This window comes from Bufo bufo, chromosome 1 (assembly GCF_905171765.1).
Source record: "Bufo bufo chromosome 1, aBufBuf1.1, whole genome shotgun sequence".
In the NCBI taxonomy this organism is placed as follows: Eukaryota; Metazoa; Chordata; class Amphibia; order Anura; family Bufonidae; genus Bufo; species Bufo bufo.
In genome coordinates this window covers 268,481,738-268,502,901 of record NC_053389.1, presented here as the reverse complement: position 1 = coordinate 268,502,901, position 21,164 = coordinate 268,481,738, and the positions used below count along the sequence as shown (strand labels likewise).

Sequence of the window (21,164 nt, the reverse complement as noted above, 5' to 3'; positions counted from 1 at the left end):
GTTAAAAATCCATTGCAGCTGCTTCTCAAATCAGTTTTTGGGAAAACTGGGTGACATCGAGTAACACCATCCACCTGCCTTTCTAGTGCACAACAAGGTAGATCTGTCCTTCGGTACCCTAGGAAAGCTGGGTGACAACCTCAGCAGAAGCTGCAATCACATTGGTTGTCGTTAAATACAGAGGAGTTTTATATGAGGGGACGTCAAATGTTTTAATAAAAGATAAAATTTTCACAAAACATCTCGAAAATGTATAGTTTTTGGCAGTAAATTAAAAAGCCTGGATTTATCAAAGTGACGACAGGTAAAGGAGTCCATAACCTAGGACCACTGAGGGGCATCAGGTACCTTCCAGCCCTTGCTCACTAGCCCCCACACTGCTGGGTGTATAAGGGGACTGGGGCTGTATACTGCAGTTATTCTGCATGTCCATGAGGAGGGCTCAATGCAAGGCAGTGGCTGGATGTAATGGTTTCACCCTCGCCAGTCTTGACAGGCCGAGGCGCAGACCTTGATTAGGAGACCTTACATCTACTGCGGCCAGAGGACTCTTCAATGCTCCAGATGAAGCTGCAGAGAGAAAGGACTTTAGACCAATTGTCAGATAAAAGAAATCTAACACAATTCCTTTCAATGGATCAAAAACAGTTATATTACATTTTAAGCGGGTGATCCTGGGTCAACCTGAGCCAATGTAATTTTATAGCTGGTCATATATATTAGATGTATGCCAGCTGGACCCGCTAATGTGTACTGGGGCCAGCCAACAGGAGAAGGGGGCAGAGAGGAGAGAGACTGAGTCTAACTACTAAGGATACCCACCAGCATCTCGGCCTCTTGCATTGAGAATCTGAATAATAATAATAATTAAAAAAAGTAGGAAGTGCTTCATTTCCCTATCATTTGCAAGATCACTGCTTGAAGTCACTGAATTTAATTATACATTATGGCTGGAGAAAGAAATCTAAATCCTGATCACGTCCAGATGAGCTTCTCATGGTATCAGTTTGACAAGATGTGAACATTTCATCCAAAGGCTAAAAACCTACCTTGTTCACAACTTGTCAAACTGACACAATGAGAAGCTCATCTGGACGTGATCAGGATTTAGATTTCTTTCTCCAGCCATAATGTATAATAAAATTCAGTGACTGCGAGCAGAGATCTTAAAAAGGGATTGGAAAACGTGTAAGTATGGCAGGTTAAAGGGGTTTTCCGAGATGTGGATACTGATGACCTATTCTCAGGATAGGTCATCAGTATCCAGGACCCCCACAGATGGCTGTTTTGAGAAAGCACCGGTGCTCCTTTGCATGCTGCGGCGTTCTCCACGCTCACCAAGCACAGCACCATATATTGTACAGTGGCTGTGCTTGGTATCGCAGCTCAGCCCCATTCACTTCAATAAGGCTGAGCGCGATACCAAGCAGAGCCGCTATACAATGTACAGCGCTGTGCTTGCTGAGCTGTGAGAAGGCCACGTTGCTCACAGGAGCGCCAATGCCTTCTCAAAACAGCTGATCGTTGGGGGCCCCAGGTGTCAGACCCTGATGACCTATCCTGAGAATAGGTCATCAGTATCAACATCTTTGAAAACCCCTTTAATAAATGATGACGGAGGTACTGAATGTGTTATATACCTATCGAATATATTAAAGGCTATGCACACCTTTGGGGGCATTTTTTTATGATTGCATTTTACAGCTCATGTGTAGCTCTCATTTCTGATTTCCAGACCTCAGAAACACTATTGCTCAATTTGTATCAAATGGTCTCAATAATAGTTTATAAGGTCAGAAGGTCAAATATAAGACCTCTACATGAGCTGTCAGATGACAGGATTCAGAGAAAACAGACTGTTACAGCTTGCAGACTGATTTTTTTTTAACTCTTGTATCTCAGGACACGGATAAAGATTTTTAATAAAGACCAATAAAAAAAAATATATAGCCTAAAATGAGTAAATTGCAATAAAAAATTTGCCCCTAAGGTGTAAATAGAAGATTGCATTCATCATGTAAAATTGAAAGCACAACTTTCTGAGCTTACCTGGAGGTGTCCATGCTGGTCTGTTCATGCCCACTGGCGGGCTGGTGTGTAAAGCTGGCTTAGAAGCAGCAGGTGAACTGACTGGTGCCTTCTTTGCTGGCATTGGCTTTATTTTAATGGTCACTGGAGTAGGAGGCGCAGGTGCTGCATAAGAATAAGAAGTACAAGGTCAATGATGAAGAGGGTCGGGATTCTCAACAAAGTGTTAATTCTCTCCACCCCCCACTGCCCAGTGGAGTTCTTGTGCTACTGGAAGAGCAGGGGGGGGATGGGTTTGCTATAATTCTGTGCATCAGAGTTGAAAGTAAATGTTCATTCGCATTGTGTTCGCAGTGTACATTTAGTTTATGTGCCACAAAAGGTCCCTGTGTACAGCTCAAATACACCCTTGCATAGCACATGGTTAAAGGGTACCCATGTGCTATGCCAGCATTTCGTAAACCTCCGGGGGCACGGACAGGAGCAGCAATAGGTGTACTCTGTACACCACTGAGCAGTGAGTACAGAAAAGTAGATTTTAAGCGCACGCTTTAGGTAGGAAAAGTGTAATAAAAATACAAAATACATTAATAAGCTATATTACAAAAAGTGTTATTAGGGACAGGTTAAGAAAAATGTATACAAACGTTTAGTTACTCTTTAATATAGGAGCCTATGGGCTATGTATTTCACCGTATGCCATCTGTCGAAGGTAAATCGGTGAAAAATCCTCACAACATGAATGTACCCTAAAATGTAAGACCTTGGTTCGGCTACCTGCACACGGGTGCGGGCTGTCTTGCAGAAATTCCATGCGGATTTTTGTGCGTTTCCTCATCAAATGCCTCATGTGCTACTTGCAGTTTTTGGTGCAGTTTTGCTGCAGAACCAAAGAACCACACAAAGAATACACTATGCTGCGGAAAACCCCATGTGTAATCCGCAACGTGTGCAGGTAGCCTTACAGAGATCTGAGGTCCAAAGCTCAAGGACTTTGTGAGGTATTGTTGCCGATCTACATCGCAGCATTTGTTAGAGGTGTGAATACCGACTTGGAGCCAGAAAACTGAAAACACAAGAGCAGTTTCCCACAATTATGAGGGACTCAGGGACACAGAACTTACCAGCTTTCTGTGTCTTTGAGACATTTTTCTCCTTCTTTTCACTCTTCGGCTTTTGTTTAGCAGTTTTACTTGCTGATGGTTTCTTAGATTTTTTTACTTCAAATTCTTCATCTTCGCCGCTGAAACTTGTGTCACTCTCAGAATCCCCATCTGAAAATAGAGGTGGCTGGAAAGGTTTAGCTGCTGCGCTTACCGCAACAACCTAACAGACTGCTAATACAAAATGCAGCATGCCCACCATTTATAGCAACACTTGAAATGGTTGACATCAGCAGTGCCCGACAGACTTCACCCGTACAGGTAAATAAAGCTGCATCCAGCAAAGATGTGAACAGAACCCAAGCTATCGATAGCCTGTTCTAACGCTAGGCCATCAAAATTACAGTGCTGGAAATACATTGATTACTCTTACCGGTAATCTGTTTTCCATGAGCCCATGACAGCACCTGTGAAAGATCCTCCCCCTTCCAGACAGGAAACAGGAACTTCCCAGATCTTTATAAGGGTCCTCTGTACTCCACTGCTCAGTCTGTGACGAGATTCCTAGGACCGCCAAAACACCTATACACAGTGAAACTTAACACCTCATACATAAATATCTTAAATATATGCCATTCAGCATATCTCCTCTTTAAGATAACTTCTATGAAACTACATATATATGTACATTTTTTATTTTTTTGGGGGGGAGGGGAGTAATGTAGGTGCTGTCATGGGCTCTGGAAAACGGATTACCGGTAAGAGTAATCAATGTATTTCCATTACGCCCCATGACACCACTTGTGAGAGATTAGACTAGATAATTTTAGGGTGGGACTACCGCCTGCAGCACCTTTCTCCCAAAGGACAGGTCCTGAGCAGACGATAAGTCCAATCTGTAATGTTTGTAAAACGTGGTCGGATGCTCAAGGTCGCAGCTCTACAAATTTGTTTAATGGTGGCACACCGCTTCTCTATCCAAGATGATGCCACTGCTCTCATAGAATGGGCCGAGAATCCCATAGGAACCTGGAGACCTGCCAGAGAATAGGCTAAGCCTATTGTTTTCATAATCCATCTGACTTGTAACTTTTAACCCTCTGTTTGGACCCTGTAACTGAACGAAGAGTTGAGAGGCTTTCCTACACTCCCTTGTTGACTCTAAGTATCTACAGACACATCTCCTCACACCAAGTGTATGAAATGTCTCCTCGTCTGCCTAGAGGGCAGAAATCTGGACTTTTAGAGTGCTAGGTTTTATTTTTTTGTTAAGACCCTCCTGTAGAAAATTTAAAATTAATGGAATATTTGGTGGCGAAACCAGATCTAGGCCTGACCCAGCAAATTGAACAAAAAAGTCTTCCAAACCCCCAAATAAATGTTAGAGGTAACCTCCTTTCTACTAGCTAGTAGAGTTTCTACCACTAGTAGAGTTTCTACCCCTGGCCTTAAAGAACTCCCTCTCAAAATCCAGGCTGTTAAGTGTAACTTCTTTACTTCCGGATGACGTAGAGGGCCCTGATACAGCAAGTCTATCCCCAGGGACTGATCTGACAAACAGAATTTTTTTTTTCGGCATTTCCTGTTTTCTCTGGATGCAAAAAGGTCTATTGTTGGGGACCCCCACAGAGCTTCAATCTGATGAAAGACTTCTTGGTTTAGACACCAGTTTCCTTGACTGAACTTGTGTCTGCTCAGAAAGTCCGCTTGGCAGTTTTCTGAGCCTTTCAGGTGTACTGCTGAGATAGAACCTTCCCCTCCATTAGTTGGAAAATTAAGGACGCTAGATTCAATAGCTGAGGAGATCTTGTCCCCCGTTGTATGTTGATATAGGCCACCTCCGTCGCGCTGTCGGATAGAATTCTGACGTGTCTGTCTATCAGAAAGGGAAGACCCTCCCTCAAGGCACACAGTACTGCCCTCTGTTCCATGGAGTTTTGGGATTATAGACTCAGATTTTGACCACTGACCTTGGGAAAACCCCAAAACTGAGTGGGCCCCCCACCGCTTGGGGCTGGCGTCTGTTTATCAATGGATCTTCTTTCACCCATTCTACTCCTTGAATCAAGTTCAGCTCCTTCATCCACCATAAAAGGGAATCCTTTACTGACCTGGGGATTACACATTTGCAGTCTAGGGATAACATTCCCTTGTCCCAATGCGAAAGGATGTATGACTGCAGTATTCTGGACCTGAACTGGGCCCATTTCACCGCTGGTATACATGCCGTCATTAGACCTAAAATGGACATAGCCTTTCTCAGCGTAGATATTCTGGTTCTGCTGAATCTCCTCATCCTCTGTTGTAATGCCAGTCTCTTTTCTACTGGAAGAAAGGATTTTTGGGCTAATGAATCTAGTTGAATTCCTAGAAAAATGTGTTAGACATGACTTGTCCCAATTTATGAGCCAACCTAGTTTTGTCAGAATCCCCTGCACTTCCTGAATTTGGCTCGCCAAGACATCTGGGGACTGCCCTACCATAAGGAGGTCGTCTAGATAAGGAATTATGATAATGTCCGATCTCCTTACTTGTGCCATCACCTCTGCCAATAGTTTTGTGAACAAGTTTTGTGATAATCCAAAAGGCGAGCGCTCTGAATTGTAGATGAGCTATCGATTCCACCATCCGTACTGCCACCCAGAGAAATGAGTATGGGTACATTGTAGTAGGCGTCTTTTATGTCTATAGAGGCCATCACGCAGTTGGGGAATAGGTGAAGAACTGTTGATGATATTGATTCCATTCGAAATTTTTGGTATGTTAAATACTGATTGAGCTCTTTTAGATTTATTATCGTTCGATAAGTCCTGTTGGGTTTGGAGACGAGGAAGAGAGTCGAATAAAATTCTTCCCCTATTTCTTCCGTGGGAACCAGTATTAGTACAGACTTGGTCGGTAGATTTTTTACTTCTTCTATCAATGTTGCTTGCTTTGGCGAGTGTTGATTTAAAGCAGTGATTTTTAATGTTTTTGGTGGAAGCTTTTTGAAATCTAGGCAGTAACCTTCCTTTATAATATTTTTTATCCAGGCACTTGATGTGATATTTTGCCAGGCTTGAGAAAATAAAGAAAGACAACCGCCCACCTGCGGCCTGGCGTCACTGCTGAGACACATTTGGGGTTTGAGGTTTGGATTTGAACAACAAACCCTTTGATTTACTACTTCTCCAATCACTACTTTTCTTCTTTTTTCTCTCCACCCCGAAATGGCTTTCTTTGTTTGGGAAGAGCTGGGACTGGAAATCCCTTTTTTCTATCAGACGCCTTGTCCAGGATGTCATCCAATGCTGACCTGAACAAGAAATTTCCCTGTCAAGGGAGGGCGCATAATTTAGATGCCACATCACCCTTCCATCCCTTCAACCAGAGGGATCTCCTGGCAGAGTTAGATAATGCAGCTGCTCTAGCCGATAACCTTAGCGCATCCGCTGAGGCGTCTGAAATAAAATCTACTGCCTTTAGCATGGTAGGTATCGCCTCCAGTAATTGTTCTCTTGGGGTCTTATTCACTATATGTGATTCTAATTCTCCTGACCAGACTTAAAGCGATCTGGCCACTGAGGTCGTTGCGATATTAGGCTTAAAAGACGACGTGGCTGTCTCCCAATTTTTTCTTAGATAGGTGTCTGCTCTCTTATCCATCGGATCCTTAAGGGATTCTAGATCTTCAAATGGAAGTCCTGATCTTTTATTCACTTTTGCTACCGGGGCGTCTACCCTAGGGACATCCTGCCAGGCTGCAATTTCTTCATCATTAAATGTGTATTTTCTTTTAACAGCTCTAGGGATAAAGAACTTTTTATCCGGTTTGTCCCATTCACGTTTAACTAGTTCTTTAATGCAATCCTGAATGGGGAATACTCTTGCTTTTCTTGGTCTCAGACTCTCAAACATTACTTCTTGTCTGGATCTAGACACTTTCTCTTCCTCTACCTCCATTGTGGACCTCACTGCTTTTAGTAATAAATCTATATCCTCCACTTTGACAGTGGCCTCCCCGCAAGATTTTCAGAGGAAGAATCCAAGCTTGTATTTGCTCCATCTTCATCTGAATCAGACTCCGTAGTGTCACATTCAATCACCTGAGTTTTCCTATGCCTGGAAGTGACTTTTTAAATTGTTCCACAGAGGAACGAACCTCCATTTTGACTAAATCCTGAATATTCTGGAGTAAGGATGGGGATTCTTCCACTACCAATTTATCCAGACAGGGTTGACAACAAGCTTTGGGGTAAGATGGGCTCAATTTTCTTTTGCAAATTCCACATTCTCTGGCTTTAGTCTTGTATGTAGTTTTTCTTGGGGCCTCCTTAACCTGCATTAACACATAGCCCATAATCAGTTTTCAAAAGGAAAATATAATCTCCTAAAAAGGAGATAGCAGGGATAACCCCTCTTACCCCCAGGAGTACCATGTTGGATTCGGAGTGTAGCTCCTGTCTTTCAGTGCGCTGTTGCATCTCCCCTTCTTCCTGCATTCTGTGTGCATTCAAGGGGTATGGAAGGAAGATCTGGCCGTCTGGTCAAAGCCGGCTGCTGCTTCCATCCATGCTGGCTGGTCGGCGTCCCCTCTTCAAAAAGGCCGCGCACCGCCCTCTATGTTTCTTGGCTCCTCCCCTTCCTGTTCAGGTGGAACGCACGTGTCACTTCCCGTGCGCCCGGAACAGGCCTGTCGTTAACCACGAGGAGAGGACAACTCCTCCCCCCTCTTCGCCGGCCACAGACCAAAGGGTACGAGGTGGCCACCAGGGATCCCCCCCCATGGCATAATGAAGAGAGAACGACCGGGCTTTACAGCGGCTCCTAGTGGAGACTTACACCGTCAGGTACCTAGGCCTAAGATATTTACCCTAGAGGTCCTGCACCCCCCTAATAGACCTGGGAAAGAACGATCCCCCTGTCCTACGGACAGGAAACAGGAAGAGAATGAGCAGTGGAGTACAGAGGACCCTTTTAAAGATCTGGGAAGTTCCCGTTTCCTGCCCGGAACGGGGAGGATCTCACACAGGTGCCGTCATGGGGCGTAATGGAAAACCCATGTGAAGCCCAACTCCACTTACAACCGGGCCTTTACTAAAACGAAAATAAGCTGAAATAGCTGCATTATTTCCTATTTGTCCTCCTCTATACTGACACAGACCTGCTATTGTATCTGGATTAAACTCATCAGCCTCCTCTTCATCACCACTTTCTTCTGTCAGAAGTTTCCTCTGCTCACAAATGGCCTTAGATGCTGCTTGCCTGCGACCTCTTCCTCTAACAAGGTCTTCATCATCATCTATGATCTCTTCTAGACCTGTGGAGTAAAACGAAAAGTGAATTCAATGCTGATGGGAGGGAACTGAAAAGAAAGCTTTTTTTTTCCTTTTTGGAGGAGGCTAAAAGTGGGGGAGTTGTCCCTGCTCCTTGGCCAAACATGCAAATAATTCTGTCACCAGCCACCACTAGAGAGAGCTTGTAGTATACAGAATTATACAGCTAGCATTGAGTAGTGCCCGCCATAATGCAGAGGGGTGCACAATTTTGCTGATCTTTAGGTTAAAATCACCTACGTCGTTGCACTTAAGGGGCCCATACTACATGCCAACTATATTTACAACAGTCATAATTTCATTATCTACAAAAAAAAAAAAAAAGACACTTATAATTTTAAAGAGGTATTCCAGTAATTTTAAGATGGGGTCCTGCTACTTGGACCCCAGAATCACGAAGATGAGGGTTGTTACAGGGCCTTCTGGAATGAACAGTGTAGCAGGTCAAGCACGCACACTGCTGCCCTATTCATCTGTATAGGACCTCCCAGAAATAGCCGTGTGCGGTATTTGGCTATCTCCAGCTTTGCCATAGAGATAAATAGAGCAGCAGTGCACATGCTCCGGGGGCGCGAGTCCCCATTTTTGTGATTGGTGTGATTCCAGCAATAGGAATAATATGACTATTGGGATTAATGGGAGTCGGTTACCAGGAAAGTCACTGTTAAACCAGGCACACTGCCTTGTAGGGGGAGCTTAGTGATCCATTGCTTCATTCTGTACTTTTAATAGATATGCAAATGAGCAGTTACATGCACCAAGGGTACTCCCAAACCACTCTGTGCACCCTCGCCCCTCCTGCTTCCTCTGCCAGCCCCTCCCTCTACTTCTTGATTGACAGGGCCAGATGAGATGACTGTGCAAGAACCCGGCCCTGTCAATTAAGGATAGGGAGGCTCTGGCAGAGGAAGCAGGAGCAGAAAGGGTGGTTTTGGCCCTCTAGGGTGCACTTAACTGCTCATTTGAAAATGGATTAAAAGTACCTTTTCCCCCCAGAATGAAGAAACGGATTGCTAAGTGAAAATTAGCATTATTCAGCCAAGCCATCCGTACAAGGCATTGTGCCCGATTTAACAGTGACCGATTGCTTTTAAGCAGTGAAGTTTATATGTAAAAGCATTGTGCAATGGAGGTTTGCAGCGGGGAAAGAGATTTTACTCTAAAAACACTTACCTAGCGTGCTGCTGTCAACACTGCAGTTTGAGAAAGACACTTCTGACACGTCGGGATCTTTAATATACCTGTAATTGTCTTCTGGGGCTTCTGGATAACACAAGACAAAATTAACATTGAGATTCATAGAAGAATGTTAAATAGAACAAAGACACCAAGTAAAGGGGAACTCTGCTATGGGTTCCAGTGAGTCACTTTCCACCAATTCTACATAATGAGAGGCCCCTGATTCTTACAGATGTAGCTGGTTATCATTTTCATAAAGAAAATACTCCTCCTCCCCAGACCTCATGATGAGGTAGGAATGTAACGGGTCAGATATTTCTACATATATAAAAAAAAATCCTGCTTAAATAGAGTTTCCACCCACAGACATTTATGGCATATCCACAGGTTGTGTCACAGATGTCTGAGATCTCCACTCTATGGGAGTGACAGCACAGTCCAGCCAGTGGCCACCTCAATACAGGGAATTGGGTTTAGGTAACCCACTGTTCTGAGGACAGATGGGTGTCCAACAGGTGATCATTTATAACATATTCCATGGTAGGAAAAGTGGACTACGCTTTCCAATATCGGGTGCTCCTATGGGAGTGAATCTGCCATGACGGTGCTTACGTTCAGATAACCCTCCTCCCATCAGGTAGGAACAGGAAGAAGAATAAATTAGATCATTCTTCAGTTCCTCCTCAGCACTTACGCTGCTACCACAGCTTGTAGGACTTTGCTACTAAAAGATCAGTCCTGTTTCAAATTCACAGTAAGCTTATAATTAAATAAAGGGGTTGTCTCACTTCAGCAAACGGCATTTATCATGTACACTACGTAAAGTTAATACAAGGCACTAATATATTGTGATTGTCCACTCCATATTGCTTCCTTTGCTGGCTGGATTCATTTTTACATCACATTATACACAGTTTGTACCCAGGGGTTATGATCGCCGCTGCAGAGCAAATACGAAGTGGCCGTGCTTGCACACTATAGAAAAAAACACTGCCTTCTCTGATGGTCGGGGCTGTGGGAGCACACATAGGCTGGCACTTTTTCCTATAATGTGCAAGCATGACCACCGCTGCCAGATGGAAACGAGAAGCATTTAAATTAGATAAAAAAATGAACCCAGCCAGCAAAGGAAGCAATATGGATGATAACAATATATTAAGTGCCTTGTATTAACTTTATCTACATGATAAATGCCACTGGCTCAAGTGAGACACCCCCTTTTAAATGTATGTATGTATGAGGGTTAAACCAGGGCACTGCCCCTACAAATCTGCTCCATGGCAGCACCATAGTCCTGGTCGAATGTGCCTTCAAATTAACTGTGGGTTCTGTATCCACAGCCTTATAGGCCTTACAAAAAGCCAACCTCCTCACTATCCTATCATCAGAAACTCTGAAAAGAGGTTCTCTACTCCTCAGATTCTGAATGTCCTCTACAGGCTGAGGTAAAGGCCACCAAAAACACTATTTTAATGGTTGGGAACTTCAAAGAAATTTACAGGAGGGGTTCAAAGATAATATATATCAACCATGACAACACCAAATTTAAATTCTAAGGGGGTAAGATAGACCTAAGCTTAGGTCTTTATCAGCCCCCTTCGAAAAACAACCCACGGATGATCCACAATTTTTTCATCATAAACTGTGATTAATGCACAAATACGAACTCTCATGGTACTGGCAAGCACCCTTTTGTTAAAACCTGCCTGTAGAAAATTCAAGATCAACTGAAATGAAAATTTCTCCAGGGAAACCTCAGATTGTACCACATGCAATATCTGTTCCAAATTTTAGAATACATTTTTGAAGTGACCTCCTTTGTACTGGTCAACATGGTATTAATCACCTCATTTGATTAGGCCCCTAGCCCTAAGACTAAGCCTTTCATCATCCAAGCTGGTAAATGAAGCCTGTATACCTGAGGATAAGGGAGTGGGCCCTGAGAAAGAAGGTTCCTGTTCAACGGTAGAGACCAGGACCCTCCAGACCAGTGTTCCTCAACTCCAGTCCTCAGAACCAACCTACCGGTCATGACTTGAGAATATCGCACAGAATAAATACCTGTGGTAAGTCTTGATGTATTGACACAAATTATATCATCTGCTCAATACTAAGGAAATCCAGAAAACATGACCGGCAGGTGTGTCCTGAGGACTGGAGTTGAGAACCACTGCTCTAGAGACATCATCTTCACTAGAGGATACCAAGATCTTTTGGTCCAAATAGATGTGATTAATATGACTCTCTGATTCTATGATTCTCTTCAGGATTTTTCTTCAAAACCATTAAGTGAACATTTTTATGCTCAGGGAATAGACTTCTGTTCTTCTACTCCAATCCACAAACTTCCTGGACCGATTTTTGTATAACTGACCCCATATATAGAATTCCTACCTCCAGAACTCAAAAGTCGACATCTGCCTTGAATCTAGCGGCAGAATCTGCAGCCAATAGACACTCATGCAGCCGCACGCCAGGGTCCTGGATGAGAAGCCGCCACTTATGTCAGCCACTCGGCCTCAGGCACTGAGTGACGTCATCCGCTGCAGCAGAACTTATCAGGCAGTGGCAGCTAAAGAGATCAAAGGGACTCCAAGAGTGCGTGGTCACCATGTGCTCTCCAACTGGCTGGCACACCATTGGGCTGTAGGAGGTGAGGCACATCTGAGACCTCCACGTGCAAGCCTGAACACCACAAAGTTACCACTGCCAGTAACCTTCAGGGGAATGCAGAAATACCATGCCGGCCCCGTCACCATCCCTTGCATGGTAGACGTGCATCAATCCAATGACCCTAAACCTGTTCGCCCATCACAGGAACAGACTCACAGCAACTGCTATGGTGCCACAATGATCTTTTCCCTACCTAAAAGGGACAGAAAGACACTCGGGAGGATCAAATTTATTCTTCCCGTCCCTACATGGTGGGAGGATGGTCATCTCGATGTAAGTGCCGTGGAGGAGGATTCACAAAAAGGAAATTTAAAAGATTAAGGTTAATTTTCCTTTTCCAGCCAGAAGACTACAAGGAAGGTGACTGCAGTACTGTCTACTTGTTTCATAAAGGGGGTAGAGGCTGCAGGCCCCAAACTTTTATTGATGTGGACAAATAAATACCGTTTCTCGTAATATTCTCATCGTTCTCTATGATAACAGACGACTCCTTCACAGACAGGGCCAAAGCAACTTCCAAATCCCGCCGATACAGTTTATCTTCCAAAGGAAGTCTGAAACATAAAAAAGGCGCTAATGATATCATAGAGCAACACAAAAACTAATATATACCTCAACGCTTTTGTTATATCGCTGTATATTGCCCTAATGCCAACCTCACAGTAACCCTCATACTGATGCTAGCCACTTCAAATTGTCACCAACATGCTTCATGATAAACCACCCCTGTTCCATGCCGCCACATTGTCTCCTCCCCGCATAAGAGGCCTCCTAGTGACTTCCTCACTAAAGACCAGCGCAGGAGAAGGATGCCTGGCAGTGCTCCACTACTGCTCCGTTTTGCTGAGGCAGCGCAAAAGCTTAGTGTAAGGCAGGGATCAGTAAGCTCCGGCCCTCCAGCTGTTCTGAAACTACAACTCCCATAATCCTCCTTTCACTTCTGTGGGAGTTACAAGAACAGCTGAGTAGGTTTGCATGCTGGGAGTTGTAGTTTCACAGCAGCTGGAGTGCCAAAAGTTGCTGATCCAAGGTGTCAGGCATATATATCAAAATGCTGCCCCCAGCAGTTGGGAAAAGAGTGACTCCTAAAGTGACATTCTCCCCCCGCCATACGAATGGTGCACCCGACTGAGCAATCAGTGGCCTAGTACTCCGTGAAAACAGTCGAGACACTGAATGTGAAAGCTGCCCTTTGGCTACACCACCCCTGGCCAACAACGAGTGCCTATGTTACATTACATTGTTAGCCCTGTACTTTGTCCAGGGTGCGGCTATGCATGCCACACTCCACAGTGACTGAGAGATGGCCTATTCTATGTAGACTTGCCTCTTTTTGGGGGAATTGGTTGGCGTGGACTCTTCTTTGGGAGTTTTCTTCACAGGTTTTTCCTTTTTCTCTTTCTTTGTCTCCACTCGAGCTTTTTTACTTACAGGTGCAGAAGAAGCAAAATCCTCGTCTGTTGGGCGAAAAGGAAAAATGTTTGCCGAACAAAGGGCAAGTTGATCCTTAAAGGGGTCTTCCCATCTTAGACAATGGGGGCATATCGCTAGGATATGCCCCCATTGTCTAATAGGTGCGGGTCCCAGCGGCTATATTGAGAACGGAGCAGGGAGCGCTGTGGCTGGAGGCCCCCAGATTTCCCGGGGTCCGTCCACCACCAAGAGCTAATCCCCGCCTTTCCCATAGAAGTGAATGGGAGCGTGCCGCACATGCGTGGCCCATGCACCCAATCATTTCTATGGGGCAGACGGCAATAGCCGAGCCAGCGCGGACCCATAGAAATAAATGGAGGGTGACTGTGCGGCCCCTTCACTTTTGGGGCTCCGTTCTCGATATAGGTACGGGTCCCAGCGGTGGGACCCGCACCTATAAGACAATGGGGGCATATCCTAGCAATATACCCCCATTGTCTGAGATGAGAAAACCCCACCGCCACATTTATATCCTGGCGATATTCCATCACTTTATAAGGCAGGATTAACCCTTAAATAACAGACAGCCACAAACTGCAGCAACTGGTTTTCTGGGACTTGGATGTTGATGGCAGTGGACAGAGCCAGAAGCAGAGAGCTCGGTCCACTGTGTAATAGCTGCGCCCTGTTACTGCACTTCGGCTTCCATTCACACTGATCTGCAGGGACGCCAGGTGTCCGACCCAATCTAAATCCCAGAAAATCCCTTTAAGTGTGTCAGAACTTTATTTGATATAGTAAAATACAATCCCATCATGTCGCAATGGAAAGCAAGATGCTGTAATTGAAGAGGTCCATGAGTGCAACCCTCCACCGCACCACCAATTCAACAACTACGTACAGCACCCGGATCTCTTCAAAGTGAATAAAATATAGGCAAATATATAACATTTCTACTACCACTGCACACAATGTACACTGGATCTCCTCTTTAAAGGGGTTTTCTTATTACAACAGCCCTATTACACATTACTTGGGACTTAAAGGGAACCTGTCACCTCAAAAATGCAGCGTCATTTGCAGACAGTATGTTATAGAGCAGGAGGAGCTGAGCAGACTGACATACAGTATACGGGAAAAGATTCAGTAAAACTTGTGTTTCATCCAGTTACAGGGGCTCTGTCACCAGGATCAGCTCTATACAACCAGGCAAATAGCCGGATAGTACATTTCTATAGATTGCCAGTGCTCAGGAGAAATTAACACTTATTTTTTTGAAAATGAGCTATTGGAGCACCAGGAGGGGGACTTCTGCGGTTTGAGCACCGCCCCTGGTGCTCCATACTGACGCCTCCCCTTAGATTGACAGCACTAGACTTGAGTCGAGCACTGATCTCTCAGGCCTGTGCACTGGTTTCCGAGCAAGGAGCGTGCAGCACACCCTGTCTTCTGCTGCTTGATTAGTGTGCACGCGCCGGTGACATCGCTGAACCCGGAGGTGGGGGTGTCTGCAGATGAAGCTAACGCGAGTCTAGCGCTGTCAATCTAAGGGTAGGGGGGCGTGTTTATAAGGATGGGGGCGTCAGTATGGAGCACCAGAGGCATCACTAGAGCGGTGCTCAAACCGCATAAGCCGCCTCCTGGTGCTCCAATAGCTCATTTGCATAAAAATAAAAGTGTTCATTTCTCCTAAACGCTGGCACTGGCAATCAAAAGAAAGGTATCAATTTACTCAGCATCATCAACCCTATCAGGTTATATGCCTGGTTGTATCAAATTGATCCAGGTAACAGAGCCCCTTTAAATTCCTGCTCATTCTGGGCTTTGAAGTCCAGGAGGCAATCCTATCAGTGATTGACAGCCTTCCCTCTATCAAAGGAAGAACAGACCGGCACTTGCTGTTGTGATTTAAATCACAAGATTATATACTAACAGCGAGTGCCAGTCCGTTCTTCCTTTGATCTACATGGGACGCCTGCCCTGGGATACGCGCACCGCCACTCTATTTCCCGCAGTGCCGATCGATATATTGTAAACATTGAGCCTTCCTCCATGACTGTGTATATGTATATAGCTGTCAATCACTGATAGGACCGCCTTCTGGACTTCAATGCTCAGAATGAGCAGGAATTTAAATGAATGAAATACAGGTTATACTGAATCTTTTCCCAAAAAACTATACATCAGTCTGCTCAGCTCCTCCTGCTCTATAACGGGCTGCCTGCAGCTCAGACACCGTGTTTAACCTGACAGGTTCCCTTTAAAGGGGTTGTCCAAGTTCAACAATAATTCAGGTAACCCATGCACATGTGGTAAAGTTATAGAAGAATCAATACCCCTTTCTCAGTCGCTTCTTCCAGAGCTGTGCTCCAGTCCTCTCTGCTGCCTGCAGTGGTGACATCCCATATACTACTGAGACCAGTGACTGTCTGGATGGTGACCTGTGTGCTCAGAATGTCACCGCTGCAGCCAGGAAGATGACATCAGCAGTGGAAGGATCGGAGCTCAGGGCTGGAAACAACAGCGAGTATTAAGGCCTCATGCACACGACCGTGCCGTTTTTTGCGGTCCGCAAACCACTGATCCGCAAAAGACAGAAGCCGCCCGTGTTGCCTTCCGCAATTTGCGGAACGGGCGCTGGCAATATAAATGCCTATTCTTGTCCGCAAAGCGCGGACAAGAATAGGACATGTTATATTTTTTTAACGGGGCCGCAAAACGGCGGCTCGGATGCGGACCCAAACAAAGGTTGTGTGCATGAGGCCAAAGTCTTGTTATTTCACCACATTTACAGGTGCTGTCCGAGTTTGTGTTTAACAAGGACAACCCCTTTAAGTACTACATATCCTTGGCAACAAACAAACTTCTGTATGTCTCTGTATGAAGTCAGAGTCACATGGAGGCACCCTATGAACCTTATATTTCTTTTTAGTTTACAGAAAACCAAGCAAGTGAAACAAATCACCCCTGTTACACATGTAATGCTATAGGTACTTAAAGGGGTTGTGCCAAGTATTGAAGTTATCCACTGTCCACAGGATACAAAGCTGATTGTTGGAGGTCTGACTGCTGGGACCACCACTGATTCCCAGAACAGGGGTCACGTGCTCCCATCCAGATTGAGCGGCAGGTTGAGCATGCGCATTACCACTCCATTTATTCTCTATAGAACTGCAGGAGGTGGCAGAGTACAGAGCTTGGCAGTGCCATAGAGAATGAAAGCAGCTGCAGTACACATACTAGATGGGGGGGGAGAAAGGATTCCATTCTCCGGATGGGTGGGGGCCAGGGGGATATTGGAAACTTAAAGTGTCCCTGGAAAAAATAAAATAAAAGAGGCCCCAATGTTGTAGGTGGGTCAGCACAAGTAGATGGGGCCAATACAAGTTGACAGGGTCCTTAATACCACAGAGCAGCACAGAATGCCATCCCACAGAACCACATACCGCAGTGCAGTACAGAATGCCATCCCACAGAACCAGGTACCGCAGAGAATGCCATCCCACAGAACCAGGTACCGCAGTGCAGCACAGAATGCCATCCCACAGAACCAGGTACCGCAGTGCAGCACAGAATGCCATCCCACAGAACCACGTACCGCAGTGCAGTACAGAATGCCATCCCACAGAACCACGTACCGCAGTGCAGTGCAGAATGCCATCCCACAGAACCACGTACCGCAGAGAATGCCATCCCACAGAACCACGTACCGCAGTGCTGGAAAAGAATGCCATCCCACAGAACCACGTACCGGAGTGCAGTACAGAATGTCATCCCACAGAACCACGTACCGCAGAGAATGCCATCCCACAGAACCACGTACCGGAGTGCAGTACAGAATGCCATCCCACAGAACCACGTACCGCAGAGAATGCCATCCCACAGAACCACGTACCGCAGTGCTGGAAAAGAATGCCATCCCACAGAACCACGTACCACAGTGCAGCACAGAATGCCATCCCACAGAACCAGGTACCGCAGAGAATGCCATCCCACAGAACCAGGTACCGCAGAGAATGCCATCCCACAGAACCAGGTACCGCAGAGAATGCCATCCCACAGAACCAGGTACCGCAGAGAATGCCATCCCACAGAACCAGGTACCGCAGAGAATGCCATCCCACAGAACCAGGTACCGCAGAGAATGCCATCCCACAGAACCAGGTACCGCAGAGAATGCCATCCCACAGAACCAGGTACCGCAGAGAATGCCATCCCACAGAACCAGGTACCGCAGAGAATGCCATCCCACAGAACCAGGTACCGCAGAGAATGCCATCCCACAGAACCAGGTACCGCAGAGAATGCCATCCCACAGAACCAGGTACCGCAGAGAATGCCATCCCACAGAACCAGGTACCGCAGAGAATGCCATCCCACAGAACCAGGTACCGCAGAGAATGCCATCCCACAGAACCACGTACCGCAGTGCAGTACAGAATGCCATCCCACAGAACCACGCAGTGCAGTACAGAATGCCATCCCACAGAACCACGTACCGCAGTGCAGTACAGAATGCCATCCCACAGAACCACGTACCGCAGTGCAGTACAGAATGCCATCCCACAGAACCACGTATCGCAGTGCAGTACAGAATGCCATCCCACAGAACCACATATCGCAGTGCAGTACAGAATGCCATCCCACAGAACCACGTACCGCAGTGCAGAATGCCATCCCACAGAACCACGTACCGCAGTGCAGTACAGAATGCCATCCCACAGAACCACAGTGCAGTACAGAATGCCATCCCACAGAACCACGTACTGCAGTACAGAATGCCATACCACAGAACCACGTACCGCAGTACAGAATGCCATCCCACAGAACCACAGTGCAGTACAGAATGCCATCCCACAGAACCACGTACCGCACAGAATGCCATCCCACAGAACCACGTACCGCACAGAATGCCATCCCACAGAACCACGTACCGCAGTGCAGCACAGAATGCCATCCCACAGAACCACGTACCGCAGTGCAACACAAAATGAACCCCAGAAGCTGTCCTTCTGTGGTGGCATCAGTAGCTGCCACGTTCTGTCCTCCTCCTTCAATTGTCTCTAATATGGATATGGAGCAGGGAACTTAGGAGGTGAGATAGAGCAGTAGTATGTACCTGGCCAGCGGCAGTGAGGAGGGCTGGGATGGCCCTATGGGCACAGCCCACCAGGAAAATTCCCTGTAGGGTCTATAGCCAGTCCACCCCTGGTGGGAACACCAGTGGTCAAACCCCTAACAATCATCTAGTTATCCCCTACTACGTTCATAGGGGATAACTTAAAAACTTTCCACTTACCATCATCTTCTAAATCCAAAAATTGGGAATAATCCACTGATTTTTTACTCCTGAAAAATATAATATATATTTTATATTGTATTACACGTATTATAGAGTAAAGGGCACCATTCACAAGCCACACAAACTGCAGCAACCCACATATGTACCTACTAACTTAGCCCCACCCCTCAATATTCTGGCCACACCTCCAACATTTACCCTAGTTCTCATCTCAAGACAATAACCTGTCCCTTTAATGTCCAGACAGTGGTGCCTTAAAGGGGTTGTCTCACTTCAGCAAGTGGCATTTATCATGTAGAGAAAGTTAATACAAACCACTTACTAATGTATTGTGATTGTCCATATTGCCTCCTTTGCTGGCTGGATTCATTTTTCCATCACATTATATACTGCCCGTTTCCATGGTTACAGACCACCCTGCAATCCATCAGTGGTGGTCGTGCTTGCACACTATAGGAAAAAGGGTAAGCTACGCTGGAGACCGAGACCATAGGAGCGCACATAGGCTGGTGCTTTCTTTCTTTTTTTTTTTTTTAATAGTGTGCGAGCACAGCCACCACTGGTGGATTGATGGGTGGTCGTAACCATGGAAACAAGCAGTGTATAATGTGATGGAAAAATGAAACCAGCCAGCAAAGGAGACAATATGGATAATAACAATACATTAGTAAGTGGTTTGTATTAACTTTCTCTACATGATAAATGCCATTTACTGAGGTGAGACAACCCAGCAGGATTTACATGGTCCAATAGTCAGCTGCTCATTCAGTGAAGGGGACCACGCATTTCCATGCACTGTAAGATAATGAGGGCTCGTTAAAGTGATCCCTGGTCCTCATACAGAATCATGGCTTCTGGGCAGCAGATCACTGTTAGACTACACAATCTGCGGCTCGGAAGCCATGATCGATGGTGCCTGCATGAACAACAGGATCACCCGATGAATGAGCGTTTCGCTAGTTCATCGGCGACACATTTACATGGTTGGATTGTCAGGAACAATCGTTCCCAACAATCTGCCCAATTCTCGGCCATGTAAATGCACCTTTACAGGGGATATCCCGATCTGGACACTTTTCAACTCCTTGCAAAACTAAAATAACAGGTACTAACTATCTAAATTCTCATTCCGCTCGCCTCCATAGTGTACCCTCTTACAGCATCCCATGACATCAGTAGACATGGATGTGACGTCACTGGGTGGGGGACAGAAGAATACAGACCCTGAGTAGATAAAGTTTAATTTTTTTTCCTTTATGTACCTGGAGAACCATTTCAAGGCCTCATTTGCACAGGTATACGTTTTAGATGTATAATATCTGTATGTGAAGGAGTCAGTATCACACAGTGAGGCAATCCAAATAGCTCACTCACCTGGCAGGTCTGTCCATAGTGCTGAGGTAATATGCACATGTCCTGTCTGTATATTACCCTCTATTAGAATTCATTGCCAGCCCGGAGACCCCTCCACCGCCAGCCCTGTGCCCGATAATCCAGCGGCCACTGCACTCAAACCTCCCGCGCAATTTTCGGCTCTGACTATTCACATCCGCACATTCGTCAAAAAACGCCATTGTAAAAATATTTGCCTCTTCTCCTTAGCACTGTAAGTACAGTTTATAGACTGAAACCTAAACCAAGGTTCATGCGCTGTACAAATATTAATTTTATGACACACCTGGCCATTAACTGAAAACGGCGAATCTGCAGGGAGTAACCTTACGCCGTGAGATCACGTGGTACAGACGGCTCTCTTCTCACGCGTTCCCCGTAGCCTTGGTAATCCTGTGTATTTCACGTGACTAATCACATGACAATACCAAAGACTCACAGGCCTGCTGGAGTCTTGTAGCAAGTAGTGAGACACCTACTGGCTGCAACCGGAATTGAGCATATTGCTGCAGCAAACAGTGCTTGCATTTGGAGTACTTGGGTTATTATCCAGCAGGTCAAAAAAATAAAATAAAAAGTGATGTTCACCACCCTCATCACAACAATTCATGGGTCCATTGCCCCAGACACAAGAAATGCCCACTCAGAACACCTCTGAACCACGTCACCCCGTGAGTGTCTAAGGGGGCATTTCCTAGGCGCCAGGTGTGAGAACCAATGGGGTATTGCTAATTTTTATTTTTTATAACCCAGTTTGAG

General features: G+C 45.7%; 1 protein-coding gene across 1 annotated transcript; it reads right to left on the bottom strand.

Annotated features, from left to right (window-relative positions):
• Positions 1–408: 408 nt before the first annotated feature.
• On the bottom strand, positions 409–20,527 carry RAD51AP1 (RAD51 associated protein 1). Its single transcript, XM_040439229.1, has 9 exons — positions 20,388–20,527; positions 19,011–19,060; positions 13,626–13,755; positions 12,743–12,852; positions 9,620–9,709; positions 8,275–8,430; positions 3,153–3,302; positions 2,050–2,193; positions 409–570 (listed from the first exon to the last, which is right to left on the bottom strand). Exons 1-9 carry the CDS (start codon positions 20,402–20,404, stop codon positions 443–445), a joined length of 975 nt encoding a protein of 324 aa, XP_040295163.1. The 5' UTR covers positions 20,405–20,527; the 3' UTR covers positions 409–442.
• Between the last annotated feature and the right edge of the window lie 637 nt (positions 20,528–21,164).